The sequence below is a fragment of the Zosterops lateralis genome (genome assembly GCF_965231275.1).
Source record: "Zosterops lateralis genome assembly, chromosome: 26".
Lineage (NCBI taxonomy): Eukaryota > Metazoa > Chordata > Aves > Passeriformes > Zosteropidae > Zosterops > Zosterops lateralis.
In genome coordinates this window covers 3935577-3951502 of record NC_139786.1, presented here as the reverse complement: position 1 = coordinate 3951502, position 15926 = coordinate 3935577, and the positions used below count along the sequence as shown (strand labels likewise).

The 15926-nt window shown below is 56.0% G+C and overlaps 1 protein-coding gene across 1 annotated transcript; it reads right to left on the bottom strand.

Annotated features, from left to right (window-relative positions):
* Nucleotides 1-707: 707 nt before the first annotated feature.
* OPTC (opticin) lies at nucleotides 708-10228 on the bottom strand (the record flags this gene model as incomplete). Its single annotated transcript, XM_083878582.1, has 6 exons — nucleotides 708-878; nucleotides 1571-1666; nucleotides 3830-4032; nucleotides 7149-7307; nucleotides 8660-8798; nucleotides 10007-10228. 6 exons carry the CDS (start codon nucleotides 10226-10228, stop codon nucleotides 708-710), a joined length of 990 nt encoding a protein of 329 aa, XP_083734708.1.
* Between the last annotated feature and the right edge of the window lie 5698 nt (nucleotides 10229-15926).

Below are 15926 nucleotides of genomic sequence, written 5' to 3'. Positions count from 1 at the left end.
TCAAAGCCGGGATGAGCCCGGAGATTTTTAACTCCATCCCAGTGATTTTCCTGCTGCTCCTGGCAGGGGACTCAGAGATTTCCAGGTTTCTCTGCAGTTCCAAATCCAGGGGTGCTGGAGATCCCTCCCAGTGCCAGGACAGCTCCCAGTCCCTGTTCCTGGCACTGCAGTGGGTTTGGGATGAGGGGATGGAAGATTCCAGGTGTCCTGGGTGGGGTTTTCCCCTTTGGGAGCACACGGGGACAGCCCAGCTGTGCCCAGAGGTCACACCTGGATGTGCCACAGCTGGAGCTGGGGACAGCCCAGGGGACAGATCACACCTGAGATGGTGGCAGTGTCACCTCCCTGGAGCAATGCAGCTCCTGATCCCTGGTGGGACACCCTGAACGGGATCCCAGGATCTTCCCTGGGAGGGAATGGAGGAACAAACAGGACACAGGGAAATCCCATCTTTGCCAATCCAAGCAAAGCCGCTGTGTTGGGGCTGGGTGAGGCCTTCCCTCTGCTCTCACCATCCAGAACAAAACTCCGAATGCATTAAAAACCTTTCTTTTATTTTTATTTCATCACTCCCTGCTGCGTTTGCCCCGAGCTCACCCTGGGGTGAAACCCCTCCACTCCAACCACATTTTCCCAGGGAGCAGCAGGGTCCAAGTGGTCTGGGATGGGATCTGGGAATCCTCTCCTGCAGTCCCAGCCCCGGGGGCTCAGGAGAAGCGGCCGGTGGGCAGGCGGGGCAGGCAGAAGAAGGCGTTGGGGAAGAGGCTGAGGTTGATGGGGTTCCCGTCCAGGCGGATGTCCTCCAGCCCCCGGCGGATCTGCCCCTGGTCCTGGCTGTCACAGAACGTGTCCTCGTGCATCGTCTGGATCTTGTTGTTCTGGCAGGGGCAGGAAGGGAGAACCGAGGTCAGGGGGAGTGGGGAGAGGGACAGCAGGAGCAGGAGCAGGAAAAGGACCAGGACCAGGACCAGGGCCAGGACCAGCACCAGCATCAGCACCAGGAAAAAGACCAGGACCAGGGCAAGGACTGGGAAAAGGACAAGGAATAGAACCAGGATCAGGACGAGGACCAGGATAAGAACCAAGACCAGGACCAGGGCCAGGAAAACGACCAAGACCAGGACCAGGACCAGGATCAGCACCAGGAAAAAGACCAGGACCAGGGCAAGGACTGGGAAAAGGACAAGGACTAGAACCAGGACAAGGACCAGGAAAAGGACCAAAACCAGGATCAGGGCCAGGACAAGGACTAGAACCAGGACCAAGACCAGGATCAGGACCAGTGCCATGAAGAGGAGGAGAAGAAGGAGGAGGAGGAGAAGGTGGGATCTGCTAAACTCAGGTAAACCTCATCCCACCTGGAGGTGCAGGGAAAGGGACAAATCTGAGACAAAGGAATGAGGAGGAGGACCAGGCCCAGGCCTAGGCCCAGGATAAGGAGGACAAGGACAAGGACAAGGACAAGGACAAGGACAAGGAAGAAGAGGATGAGGAAGAAGAGGAGGAGGATGAGGAGGATGAGGAGGAGGGGGAGGAGGGCTCTGCTCAGGTACAGGCCAACCTGTCCCACCTGGAGGTGCAGTGAGCGCAGGCTCTCGGGAAGGGGCACTGGGATAAAATCCAGCTGGTTATCGGAGAGGTGGAGGAACTGCAGCTGCTTCAGGTCCTGCAGGAGAGGGCAGAGATGAACCCCGGAAAGATGAACCCCAATAGAGATAAACCCCAACAGAGATGAACTCTTTAGAGATGAACTCCCTAAAGATGAACCTTCCTAGACAGGATCCTTCCTAGATATGAACCCCACAAGAGATGAACCCCTTAGAGATGAACCCCACTAGAGATGAACCAATGAATGCCCTAGAGATTAACGCCCCAAAGACGAACCCCCTAGAGATGAATCCTCTAAAGACAACCCCCACTAGAGATGAAACCTCAACAGAGATGAACCCCCTAGAGATGAAACCTCAACAGAGATCAACAGCCTAAAGATGAACTCCATAGAGATGAACCCCCCAAGAGATGAACCTCCCTAGAGATGAACCCCCTAAAGATGAATCCTCTAGAGACGAACCCCACTAGAGATGAAGCAATGAATCCCGCAGAGATGAACGCCTTAAAGATGAACCCTCTGAAGGTGAACCCACTAAAGATAAGTCCCCCTAGAGATGAAACCCCAATAGAGATGAACCAATGAACCCCCTAGAGATCAACGCCCTAGAGATGAACCAAAGACTCCCCTAGAGGCGAACCCTCTAGAGATGAACCCTCTAAAGACGAATCCCCCTAGAGATGAAACCCCAACAGAGATGAACCAATGAACCCCCTAAAGATCAACACCCTAGAGATGAAACAAAGAATCCCCTAGAGATGAACCCCACTAGAGATGAAGCAATGAATCCCCCTAGAGATGACTCCACTAGAGACGACCCCCCCTAGAGATGAAACCCCAATAGAGATTAACCTTTCTAGACATGAACCCCCCAAGAGATGACCCCACTAGAGATGAACCCTCCTAGAGATGAACCAATGAATCCCCTAGAGATGAACCCCCTAAAGACGAATCCCCCTAGAGATGAAACACCCCAAGAGATGAAACTTCACTAGAGATGAATCCCCTAAAGGTGAACCCCCTAAATATGAATCTCCCTAGAGATTAAACCCCAACAGAGATGAACCAATGAACCTCCTTAGAGATCAACACCCTAGAGATGAACCCCTTAGGGATGAACATCTTAGAGATAAATCCCCTTAAGATGAACCCCCTAAAGATGAACCCACTAAAGAAAAGTCCCCCTAGAGATGAAACCTCAATAGAGGTGAACCAATGAATCCCCTAGAGATTAACCCCCTAGAGATGAACCCCACTAGAGATGAAACCCCACTAGAGATGTAGCAATGCATCCCCAGAGATGAATGCCCTAAAGATGAACCCCCTAAAGCTGAATACCCTTAGAGATGAAACCCCACTAGAGATGACCCCCCTAGAGATGAAACCCCAATAGAGATTAACCCCCTAAAGATGAACCCACTAAAGGTGAACTCACTAGAGATAAGTCCCCCTAGAGATGAACCCCACAGAGATGAACCTCCCAAGAAATGAACCAATGAACCCTCTAGAGATCAACGCCCTAGAGATGAACCAAAGACTCCCCTAGAGGCGAACGCTCTAGAGATGAACCCCCTAAAGACGAATCCCCCTAGAGATGAAACCCCAACAGAGATGAACCAATGAATCCCCTAGAGATGAACACCCTAAAGATGAACTCCATAGAGATGAACCCCCCAAGAGATGAACCAATGAACCCCCCTAGAGATGAACCCCCTAAAGATGAATCCCCTTAGAGATGAAATCCCAACAGAGATGAGCCCCTAGAGCTGCCCCCCGTGCTCCCACCCCCCTGTCCCCCTGTCCCCTGTCCCCTGTCCCCTGTCCCCCTGTCCCCTGTCCCCCTGTCCCCCTGTCCCCTGTCCCCCTGTCCCCTGTCCCCTCGTCCCCCTGTCCCCTATCCCCCCTGTCCCCCTGTCCCCCTGTCCCCTTGTCCCCCTGTCCCCTCGTCCCCCTGTCCCCTATCCCCCCTGTCCCCTGTCCCCCCTGTCCCCCTGTCCCCCTGTCCCCTATCCCCCCTGTCCCCTGTCCCCGCTGCCCCCCTGTCCCCTATCCCCCCTATCCCCCCTGTCCCCTGTCCCCCCTGTCCCCTGTCCCCCCTGTCCCGCTGTCCCCTGTCCCCCTGTCCCCTTGTCCCCCTGTCCCCCTATCCCCCCTGTCCCCCTGTCCCCCTGTCCCCTATCCCCCCTGTCCCCCTGTCCCCTGTCCCCTGTCCCGGCAGACCCGGAACGCCTCGGGGCTCAGGCCGGCGCTGCCGATGCGGTTGAGGCGCGCGTCCAGGCGCACCAGGCTGCGGGGCAGCTCGGGCAGCGCGGGCAGCAGGTTCTCGGGCAGCAGCAGCTCCTGCAGCCTGGGCAGGCCCCGGAACGCCCCCGCCTCCGCCCACGAGATGGAATTGCTGCTCAGGTCGATGCGCTTCAGCTTCTCTGAGGGGAGGAGGAGAAGAGATTCGGTTTATTAAAACCAGGGAGGTTTATTTCATTCCCCATCCAAATTCTGGTGGTTTTTTTTTTTTTTTTTTTTTTTTTTTTTTTTTTTTTTTTTTTTTTGTGTGTGTGTTTGTTGTTGTTGTTGTTGTTGTTGTTGTTGTTGTTGTTGTTGTTGTTTTGGTTTTGTTTTTTTTTTTTCCCTTGTCCCAATGATGATTTTTGCTTTTTTTAAACGCATTTTTCATATATTCAGACAAAATTGCTGAATAGTTCTGCAGACTGCTCTTGTACAGCTCCTTGACCAGCTCTGGTACTTTTCCCACCCTTCCTCTCAGATTCCAGGACAGTCAGCTGAGCTTCCAGACACATTCCTGAAATCTTATTTGGTGCTATTCCAAGGAGGGGACCTACAATAAGAAGTGTGGCACAGTGGGGCTGATGCACACACAGAACAACTGAATCCCCTGTTGGATGCACCTGTTAAACATCCCAATTAATTATCCCTATAAAACTGTAGAAATATAAATGTACCTGTTAAATATCCTAATTAATTAACCTTATAAAACTGTAGGAATACAAATGCACAACTTAAATATCCTACTCAATTAACCTGACAAAACCATAGGAATTCAATCCCAGGTGTGCCAATCTCCACCACCAAGAAGCTCCCAATAAAATTCTGCTTTTCAACTTTACTATTCTAAGGCTGCTGCCAGGAGTCTTGGGTTGCAATGGATGGATTCTATTCCCAATCTGTTAAAACCAGCTCCAGAGGTGTTTTTATCTCATAACTCGGGGCTGGAGGGGGCAGGTTTCTTCTGTCAATGGGCACCTGCTAAACCAGCTGGGGCAGTTCTTTATCCCTCCCAGGCCCTTTATCCCCCCCCAGGGGGTCTCTGCTGTCCAGGGCCCATCCAGGTCACTGCAGGGCTGAGACAATTCCATCACCCCACGGGGAGAGGCCCCACCCAGGGGGAGGAGCCCGGAATTCCCACCTGGATCAAACCTGGCATTGGGAGCCCCAGCACGGCCTGTTTGGATTCCCAGAGGGAGCCCAGACCCAGCTCAGCCCCACTGGGCCCTTCACAGGATCATCTCTGCCCCACCAGAGCCACGTCTGCACTGCAGGAGGGTTTGTTTGGACTGTGCCCAACACCCTGAGCAACAACAGGGGGTCAGGAGTGGTCTGACTCTGTCAGGGTTTCTAGAATTTTTTTTTGTTTTGTTTTGTTTTGTTTTGTTTTGTTTTGTTTGTATCATCGCCTTTGTGGTGTTCGTTACATGTGGATAAAAATATAAGGGATGAAACATCACCCCACACCACTGGGCAGCTCCTCTCGGCTCCTCAAAGCCGGGATGATCCCAGAGATTTTTAACTCCATCCCAGTGATTTTCCTGATGTTCTTGGCGGGGATTCAGAGATTTCCAGGCTTCCCTGCAGTTCCAAATCCAGGGATGCGCTCCCAAATCTGGGGATGCCCTCCCAAACCCAGGGGTGCTGGAGATCCCTCCCAGTGCCAGGACATTTACTTGGGTTTTTTTGGACCACTACATTTGTATTTTTAATATTCCTAGCAAAGAACTTAAAGAGTAAAGTAGGAATAGAATATTCCCATTCCCATATCTTTTCCTGAAAGCCCCTTAATTTCAAAACTACAATCATTCAGAAGGAGGGGATTTACATTCTCCATTCCAAGTGAATCTCCAGCTTTTCCCTGGCAGACTCCTGTCATCCCAAACCATGACACCAGGATTTTTCCCCCTGGGTTCTGGGTGCCCTCCCAAATCCAGGGATGACCTCCTAATCCAGGGGTGCCCTCCCAAATCCAGGGGTGCTGGAGATCCCTCTCAATGCCAGGACATTTACTTGAGTTTTTTGGACCACTACATTTGTATTTTTAATATTCCTAGCAAAGAACTTAAAGAGTAGAATAGGAATAGAATAGGAATAGAATATTCCCATTCCCATATCTTTGCCTGCAAGCCCCTCATTTCAAAACTACAATAATTCGGAGGGAGAGGGTTTACATTCTCCATTCCAAGGGACTCTCCAGCTTTTCCCTGGCAGACTCCTGTCATTCCAAACCTAGACAATGGGGATTTTTCTCCCTGGGTTCTGGGTGCCCTCCCAAATCCAGGGATGACCTCCTAATCCAGGGGTGCTGGAGATCCCTTCCAATGCCAGGGCATTTACTTGGGGTTTTTTGGACTACTACATTTGTATTTTTAATATTCCTAGCAAAGAACTTAAAGAATAGAATAGTAATAGAATAGGAATAGAATAGGAATAGAATATAGGAATATAGTAGAATAGGAATAGAATATTCCTATTCCCATATCTTTGCCTGCAAGCCCCTCATTTCAAAACTACAATAATTCAGAGAGAGGGGGGTTTACATTCTCCCTTCCAAGGGAATCTCCAGCTTTTCCCTGCCATCCCAAACCATGTCAGCAGGGATTTTTCCGCCTGGGTTCTGGATGACCTCCCAAATCCAGGGGTGCTGGAGATCCCTTCCAATGCCAGGGCATTTACTTGGGGTTTTTTGGACTACTACATTTGTATTTTTAATATTCCTAGCAAAGAACTTAAAGAATAGAATAGGAATAGAATAGGAATAGAATATTCCCATTCCCATATCTTTGCCTGCAAGCCCCTCATTTCAAAACTACAATAATTCGGAGGGAGAGGGTTTACATTCTCCATTCCAAGGGACTCTCCAGCTTTTCCCTGGCAGACTCCTGTCATTCCAAACCTAGACAATGGGGATTTTTCTCCTTGGGTTCTGGGTGCCCTCCCAAATCCAGGGATGACCTCCTAATCCAGGGGTGCTGGAGATCCCTTCCAATGCCAGGGCATTTACTTGGGGTTTTTTGGACTACTACATTTGTATTTTTAATATTCCTAGCAAAGAACTTAAAGACTAGAATAGGAATAGAATAGGAATAGAATATTCCCATTCCCATATCCTTGCCTGAAAGCCCCTTAATTCCAAAACCACAATAATTCAGAGGGATGGGAGTTTACATTCTCCCTTCCAAGGGAATCTCCAGCTTCTCCCTGCCACCCCAAACCCTGTCACCAGAGATTCCCCCTGGGCTCCCCGGTGACGCACCGAGGCCAGCGAAGTCCCCGTTGCGCAGGGCCGCGATGCGGTTGAAGCGCGCGTACAGGTACGTGGTGTCCGCGGGCAGCGCCGGGATCCGCTCCAGCCCCGCGTCGTCGCAGTACACCGAGGTGCCGAGGCACAGGCACGGCTGGCAGCTGGGCAGCCCTGGGGGGACAGAGACACCCTGGGCATGGAAACCAGCCCTGACCCTATAAAATACCCCAGAACAGTGGGATCTGCCATGGGGATATGGATCTGTGAGACATGGAGCTGTCACAGCTGCCTGACCCCATAAAATACCCCAGAACAGCACAGGGACATGCCCACACTGTGGGGACACAGAATCCAGGATACCGGAGCTGTCACAGCTCCCTGACCCCATAAAAATACCCCAGGACAGCAGAACAGCAAAGGGACATGTCCACCCTGCTGTGGGGACATGGATCTGTGATACACGGATATGTCACAGCTGCCTGACCCCAGAAAATACCCCATGAAATACCCCAGAACACCACACGGACATGCCCACACTCTGGGGACACAGAATCCATGACACCTGAGCTGTCACAGCTCCCTGGCCCCATGAAATACCCCAGAAAAGCGGGAGGAGCCCACCCCACTATGGGGACATGGATCTGTGACACACAGAGCTGTCACAGTCCCCTGACCCCACAAAATACCCCAGAACAGCAGGAGGATGTGCCCACCCTCCCACACTCTGGGGACAGGGAGTTTGTGACACCCAGAACTCTCACAGCCCCAGCACCATCCAGGGAAGGACCAGAAACTCCCAGAAAAAAAAACAAAACAAAAAAAAAAAAAAAAAAAAAAAAAAAAAAACAAAAAAAAAAAAAACAAAAAAAACCCACACCCAAACCCATGAAATGCCGAGGGTGAAATCCCCCCTGCAGGAGAAGGGGAGTTTAAAGCTCCCAAATTCAACTTTTCTACACCCAAAGCTCTCCTGGCCCCCTTAATTCTCCCACCAGAGGAAGCAGAACTCCAGAAAATTATTTAGGATCAGGGAAAATCTGTCCCAGCTGCCCCAAAGGCCCCAGCACAGGGGGCAGGAGGGGTAAAACCCAGCCCAACCCCACACCTGATCCTTTTCCTCTCTCCCAGCTCCATCCCTGAGGTTCCCCATCCCTTCAAGGGGAGGCTCAAAGCAGCTCAGCACCAATTTCCTTCCTCCTCCCACTTAATTTCTCCCGATCTGGAGTGACAGAGAAGGAATACAGATATTTATGCCTCACCCCAGGATGTTAATTGTCACTAATCTAATTGCCACCGTCGCGAAGCCTCTGCTCATTAAAGCCTCATTGCTTTGCTGGAGCTCATTATTTTATTTTTTTTTTCCCAGAAATTTCTCTCTCTCTGCAGCTCTCCTGCCTCGCTGCGTGAGCAGACTCAACCCCAAAACCCTGCAAAGAGCTGCTGGCAGCAAAAAAATCCTTTTTTTTCCCCCCAAAACTCCTCCCCTGTGCTGTAGGGATGGATCCCAAGGGAACACAACTCACCCTGCCCGGGGATGGGCGCTGGGGGCACAGGGCCAGCCCCACCTGGGGGCTGCAGTTTTGGGGTTCCAGCCGTGGTTTCACCCAGCTCCGGGAGGGTTTTGGGGTCCTTGGGGCGAGGAGCCAAGGTGCCAACCTCGATCTGTGAAAACACAGCTGGGGGTGAGGGTGTGATGAGTGTGAGGGGCACTTGTCCCCCCGCGGGGTGGGTGGCACCGGTTGGAGGTCACAGTGTGGTTAAATTTGGCACAAAAGGGTCAAGTTTACAGAGCTAAGGGTGTCTAATTATTTATGTTTAAAAGATGCCTCGGGAAGGTGAGGAACCCACCAGGCCCTTTTTGCATCTACAAAAATCCCATGTGGCTGATTCTCTGAGTGTACCTTGAATGGTTCTGTGTCAATTCCTTGTGGAATTGGCCAAGCATCCGCTGCTGTGCTGAACTAAATAGGTGGAAAATCTCTTGTCTGGGATTGTATAGGAAATACAGAAGATATTCAAACTTGGTGCATTAGCTAAAGCCACCCAGACATTTGTTTGGCTTGACCAACTGGCAAATTTGGGTCGGGGTTGTTAATTCCTTCTTGGAAAGCTCTCCAAGGAACTCCCCCCTGGTCCTTGGGGCGAGGAGCCAAGGTGCCACCCTCGATCTGTGAAAACACAGCTGGGGGTGAGGGTGTGATGAGTGTGAGGGACCCTTGTCCCCCCATGGGGTGGGTGGCACCGGTTGGGGGTCACAGTGTGGTTAAATTTGGGACAGAAGCTTACAGAGCTAAGAGTGTCTAATTATTTATGATTAAAAGATGCCTTGAGGAGGTGAGGAACCCACCAGTCCCTTTTTGCATCTACAAAAATCCCATGTGGATGATTCTGTGAGTGCACCTTGAATTCCTTCTGGAATTGGCCAAGCATCCACTGCTGCGCTGAACTAAACAGGTGGAAAAACCTCTTTTCTGGGATTGTATAGGAGATACAGAGGGTATTCAAACTCAGTCCATTGGCTAAAGCCACCCAGACATTTGTTTGGCTTGACTAACTGGCAAATTTGGGTCGGGGTTGTTAATTCCTTCTTGGAAAGCTCTCCAAGGAACTCCCCCCCTGCCCCTCCTGGCCCAGAGGGATGAAGGAATCCTCACTGGCAGGGGACAAGGAGCTGGCAGGGGACAAGGAGCTGGCAGGGGACAAACAAAGAGCTGGCAGAGGTTTGGCTCGGGTAAAACCTCCCCCAGCACCGGGAGAGCTGCCAGGGCTGTGGCTGCCACTGCTCCTCCTGCGGTGCCACATCCGTCCCTGGCTCCACATCCCTGTCCCATCCCAGGGGGCACCCAGGGCTCTCCTGTGTCCCCCCTCACCTTGGGGACAAGGTCCCCGTAGTCGTAGAGCTCCTCGTAGTTGCTCAGGTCCAGGATCTCGCCGTAGTTATCCAAGGTCAGGTCGTAGTTGTCCAAATCCAGGTTCTCATAGAGGTTCAGGTCGGCCTTGGGCTTGTCCGCCTTCCTCCTCTCCTTGGCGGGGACAGCCCAAAGTGTCCCCAGGCACAGGGTGGCCACTGCCAGCCAGCCCAGGGGACACATCCTGAGCCCGGCCGGGGTCACAGCGCCGAGGGACAGAGCCTGGAACAATCACCGAGGGCTGGATGGTGGGCCGGGATGTGGGTGAGCCCAGCCCTGGGGGGACAGGGAGCCCACAGCCTCAATAGGGCACAGGCAGCTCCGGGGAGGGGACAGGCAGCCCCCAGCCCCGGGAGGGGAGGACAGGCAGCCCCCAGCCCCAAAGGGGGACAGGCAGCCCCAAGGGGGGACAGGCAGCCCCCAGCCCCAGGAGGGGACAGGCAGCCCCCAGCCCCAAAAGGGGGCATGTAGCCCCCAGCCCCAAAGGGGGACAGGCAGCCCCCAGCCCCAAAGGGGGACAGGCAGCCCCAAGGGGGGACAGGCAGCCCCAGGAGGGCACAGGCAGCCCCCAGCCCCGGGGACGTTTGGTGACCCTGCTGGCCCATTTCACGCTCGGCTGTGCAGGAGGGGCCCCGCGGGGCTGCCGGGGCTTCCCGGCCTTCCCAGCCCCGGGGGGAGCGCGGGGGGCCGGGAGGGGATGAGGGGACCGGGAAGGGGGTCGAGAGGGGATGAGGGGATCTGGAGGGGGGGAGAGGGTCAGAAGGTGATATGGGGATCCGGAAGGGATGAGGGGGTCAGGAAGGAACGAGGGGATCTGGAGGGGAATAGGGCGTTGGGAAGTGTGGAGGGGGTCGGGAGGTGGTGAGGAAGTCGGGAGGGGATGAGGGGGTCATGAAGGGATGAGGGATTCGGGAGGTGATGAGGGCTCAGGGCACCCGTGGCCATGGGTAGAACCGGTCACAGCCCCCCAGCCCCGCAGCCGAGGAGATCCAGCCCCTGGCACTGCTGCTCCCCCTTTGCTCCCACACCCAGCTCTACATCCCGGGATTCTGCTTTCCCAACATCCCGGCGGGGCAGAGGCCGCAGGATCCACCCGTGTGACAGCACAGGAACACCCCCAGTCCTGACAGCTCCACACCCAAACCCTCCAGCGCCCATTCCCACAGAATTCCCTCCCGGGGGACACCCACGGCAGGGCGGAGGGAGGATTTCGGGTTCCCCAGGCTCTCCCAACCCCAACCCCAACCCCACCACCCACCCTAGAGTTTTTGGTTGTTTTTTTTTTTTTTTTTTTTTTTTTTTTTCACTCCATCCTGAGGATGCTGCTCCCAAATTCTCTCTGTTTCCCCCCAAATCCTCCCTTTCCCGTGTGCTGAGCCCCCGGCACCCCCACAAACCCTCCCAGCCGGGTGGGGAGGGGGCTCTGGAGGAGCCGGGCACGGACATACCCCTGTCCCTCCTCCTCCTCCTCCTCCTCCTCCTCCTCGGCGTGCAGAGCCCCGCTCGGCTGCGGGGGCTGGGGAAGGGCTGCCGGCCTTTGAGGGAGAGGAGAGGAGGAGGAGGAGGAGGAGGGGAGGGGGCTGCTCTGGGGGTCTGGCCGAGGGGACACGCAGGATGCGGCCAATCAAACCAGCGGTCCCCCGCTGTGACCTCATTGTCCCCAGGGCCAGGCGGGCCCGGCGGTGGCTCCGCTCCAACAGCCCGAGCTGGGGCCGGGAGGGGCGGGACTGGGGGGAATGAGACCCCCGATGTCCCTGGTGTCCCTTGGTCTGTCCCTGCTGTCCCCCAATCTGTCCCTGGTGTCCCCTGGTCTGTCCCTGCTGTCCCCTGATCTGTCCCTGGTGTCCCCCGGTCTGTCCCTGGTGTCCTCTGGTCTGTCCCTGGTGTCCCTTGATCTGTCCCTGCTGTCCCCATGTCTGTCCCTGCTGTCCTCTGCTGTCCCCTGATCTGTCCCTTGTGTCCCCCGGTCTGTCCCTGGTGTCCCCTGATCTGTCCCTTGTGTCCCCCGGTCTGTCCCTGGTGTCCCCCGGTCTGTCCCTCGTGTCCCCTGGTCTCCACTGCTGTCCCCTGGTCTGTCCCTGGTGTCCCCTGGTGTCCCCTGCTCTGTCCCTGGTGTCCCCAGGCACTGGGCAGGGGGACAGGCAGCCCCAGGGCCACCCCAGGTGGTGTCCCCAGGCAGGGACTGCCCGCTGGGGGTGCTGAGGAGGGTCCCCTCCTGCACCCAAATCTGCCTCCCTTCCCCAAAAACCCCAGTGTGGTGTAGGGGGGAGCTCAGCACCCCAAACCTTCACCCTCTGAGAATTTTAGGGGTTTTTTGGGGGGAGGGGAGCAGATGTGGGTGCAGGAGTGGCTCAGCATCCCCAAAAGTTCACACTCTGAAAGGTTTTGGAGTTTTTGGGGAATGGGAGCAGGTGTAGGTGCAGGGAGGGGGCTCAGCACCCCCATCCTTTGCACAGTGAGAGGTTTTTGGGGATTTCTGGGGAGGGGACGCCGATGTGGCTACAGGAGGGGCTCAGCACCGCTCCCCTCGCTGGGGCAGGGTGAGAAACACCCCCCAACTCCCCCCTGTGCGCCCCCAGCCCGGGGACAGGGCTGAGCTCGGGGGGCCACCCCCCTCCTGGGCGATGTCACCGCGGGGCTGGGCCACCCACGGCCGCCAAAATGTCCCTGTCGCCCACCCGCGCACCCATCTGCTCGGGGACACCCCCGCAGCCCCTCCAGCCCCTCGTGGGCACAGGTGACACCCGCAGCCCCCAGCCCACGGAGCGCCCCCCGGCCCCGGCCCCGCTCAGCACGGAGCGGCCGCTAATTAATCTTCATTAAGCCCCTCATTAGGCGGCTCGGTGGGCGCCGTGACGGAGGAGAGGTGGCAGCTGGTGGGGCGGGGAGGGGGGGATGCTGCGGTGGGAAAGGAGGGGCTGGCAGGGGGGTCCCCCAGGGGTGAAGAGTCCCAAAGGACAGGGGGGTCCCCCAGGGGTGAAGGGTCCCAAAGGACAGGGGGGTCCCCGGGGGTGAGAGGCTCCCGAGAGCTGAAAGATCCTCAAGGGCATTGGGGTCCCACAGGGGTGAAGAGTCCCGGGGGCTGAAGGGGTTTTAGGGGTGAAAGGATCACAGGGGTGAAGGGTTTTTAGGGGTGAGGAGTCCCTGAGAGGTGAAGGGTCCCCCAGGGGTAAAGGGTCCCAAAGGACAGTGGGGCCCCAGGAGTGAAGGGTCCCCAGGGGTAAAGGGTTTTTAGGGGTGAGGGGTCCCCAGGGATGAAGAAGTCCCTGGGATTGAAGGGTCCCCAGGACAGTGGAGTCCCCATGGCAGTTGGGTCGCCGGAGCTGAAGGATCCCAAAGGACAGTGGGGTCCCCAGGGGTGAAGGGTCCCCAAGGGTAGTGGGGTCCCCCAGGAGTGAAGGATCCCCGAGAGGTGGAGGGTTTTTAGGGGTGAAAGATTTTTAGGGTTGAAGGGTTCCCAGGGATGATGAGGTCCCCAGGGGTGATGAGGTTCCCAGGGGTGAAGGGTTTTTAAGGATTAAGGGTTTTTAGGGGTGAAGGGTTTTTAGGGGTGAAGGGTTTTTAAGGGTGAGGGATCCCCAGGGCAATGGGGTCTTTGGGGTCTTTGCTTTTCTGTCCTGGCCCCACGAATGATGTCCTGTCCTTGTCCCCCCTCATCATTCCCTGCATGGACGGTGTCACCTGGAAGGTCCCTGCACCCCTGTGCCCATCCCAAATGTCCCTGAGGGCCCAGGATCCCCCAGGGGGTCGGGGGTCCCTCTCAGAGCGGGACAGGGTGCCAGCCCTGCTCAGCACCCACAAATGGGGTCGGCTGGGGGGTCACCAGCTGCAAGGGGGATTAATTTGAGCCAGAATCCCCCCTGATCCCAAATCCCTGGGGGCTCCAGACCCTTCCCAGCCCTGGGAACAGCAGCCGAGGGACCCCCTCCCCTCTAACCCCAGTAACGGGGGGCTCCCCGCGACCCCACAGCCAGGGACTGTGATTCCCACACCCCAAACCCCAATTCCAACCCCACGGGGACAGCGAGGCTTTGCAGGGAGCAGATTTGGGGCCGCTCAGCTCCCTTTGGGGGGGGGGGATCAGCTCTGACTCCCCCAGGGGAGGGGAAAACCCCCCTGGGAGTGGGGGATTCACACTCCGGTTATGAAACAGCGGGATCGGTGCCTGCGCCTGCTCCTCACCCCCCCAAACCCCCCCAAACCCCCCCGGGAGCGGCCCCCGGGCTCAGCCCACGTCCTCACACCTTCTCCCACAGCGCTCGGTGTTCACGCGGCAGCGGGAGCGGCTCTGGGGACGCGCAGGGGACGCGCAGGAGGAGCAGCCGCTGCCGCCGCCCACCCGCCTCGTGGGGGAACACGAGCGGCCCCGGGCCCGCCGCCGAGCCCAGGGAGGGGACACGGGGATGGAGAGGGGACACGGGGATGGCTGGGGGACAGGGCATGGGCTCCCTTATCACGGATTTTACCGGGAAGGATGTGGGGTGCTGGGATGGGGCTGTGACCCCATGGATGGGGATGCAGGATTTTGGGATGGGGCTGTGACCTCACAGACGGGGATGTAGGATTTTGGGGTCCCATAGATGTGGCCCTTGACCCCAGATTTTACAGGGAAGGATGCAGGATTTTGGGATAGGGCTGTGACCCCATAGATGTGGCCCTAAGTCCCGGATTTTACCGGGAAGGATGTGGGATGCTGGGATGGGGCTGTGACCCCACAGATCTGGATACAGGATATTGAAATGGGCCTGTGACCCCACGGATGTGGTCCTTCATCCCGGATTTTACAGGGAAGGATGTGAGATATTAGGATAGGGCTCTGATCCCATGAATATGGATTCAGGAGGCTGGGATGGGGCTGTGACCCCCGCAGATGTAGCCCTGGACCTCAGATTTTACAGGGAATGATGCAGGATTTTGGGATGGGACTGTGGCCCCATGGATGTGGCCTTTAATCCCAGATTTTACAGGGAAGGGTGCACGATGCTGGGATGGGGCTGTGGCCCCGTGGATGGGAATGCAGGATTTTGGGATGGGGCTGTGACCCCATAGATGTGGTCCTAAATCCCAGATTTTACAGGGAAGGATATGGGACGCTGGGATGGGGCTGTGACCCTATAGATGTGGCCCTAAATCTCAGATTTTACAGAGAAGGGTGCAGGATGCTGGGATGGGGTTGTGGCCCCATAGATGGGGATGTAGGATTTTGGGACCCCATGGATGTGGCCCTGGACCTCAGATTTTACAGGGAATGATGTAGGATTTTGGGATGGGACTGTGGCCCCATGGATGTGGCCTTTAATCCCAGATTTTACAGGGAATGATGCAGGATTTTGGTTTGGGGCTGTGACTCCATGGATGCATCCCTGCATCCCAGATTTTAGAGCCCTCTGATGGATCCCAGCTGCTGCCAGGGGTATTGGGGGATCCCCATGCTACTCCCACCAGGAAAACCACCCCGGGGAGGTTTGTAGGGTCCCCCTGGTGCCGTGGGGGCAGCTCAGGGTTGTCACCCACCCCAATGCTCGGTGTCACCTCCTGCTGCTGTGACAGCGACACCCACAGCCCTGGGAGCTGCAGCCAAGGTGAGGCTCCCCTAATTAGCAGGGATTAGATAATTAACTCATTAGGGAAAACACATGGGGCCTGGCCTTTGACCCCAGGACTGTGACCCCCAACCCTGGTTTGGGGTCAAAGCACCTTAAACCCCATCCCATTCCCATCCCACCACCCCAGGGTGCTCCAGCCTGGCCCTGGACATTTCCAGAGATCCAGGAGCAACCACAGGTTCTCTGGGAATTCCATCCCAGCCGAGAATTCCTTCCCAAATTCCAGCCAAAACCCCAAACCCACCAACTCCCCCAAAATATTGGGAAAGTTCAAC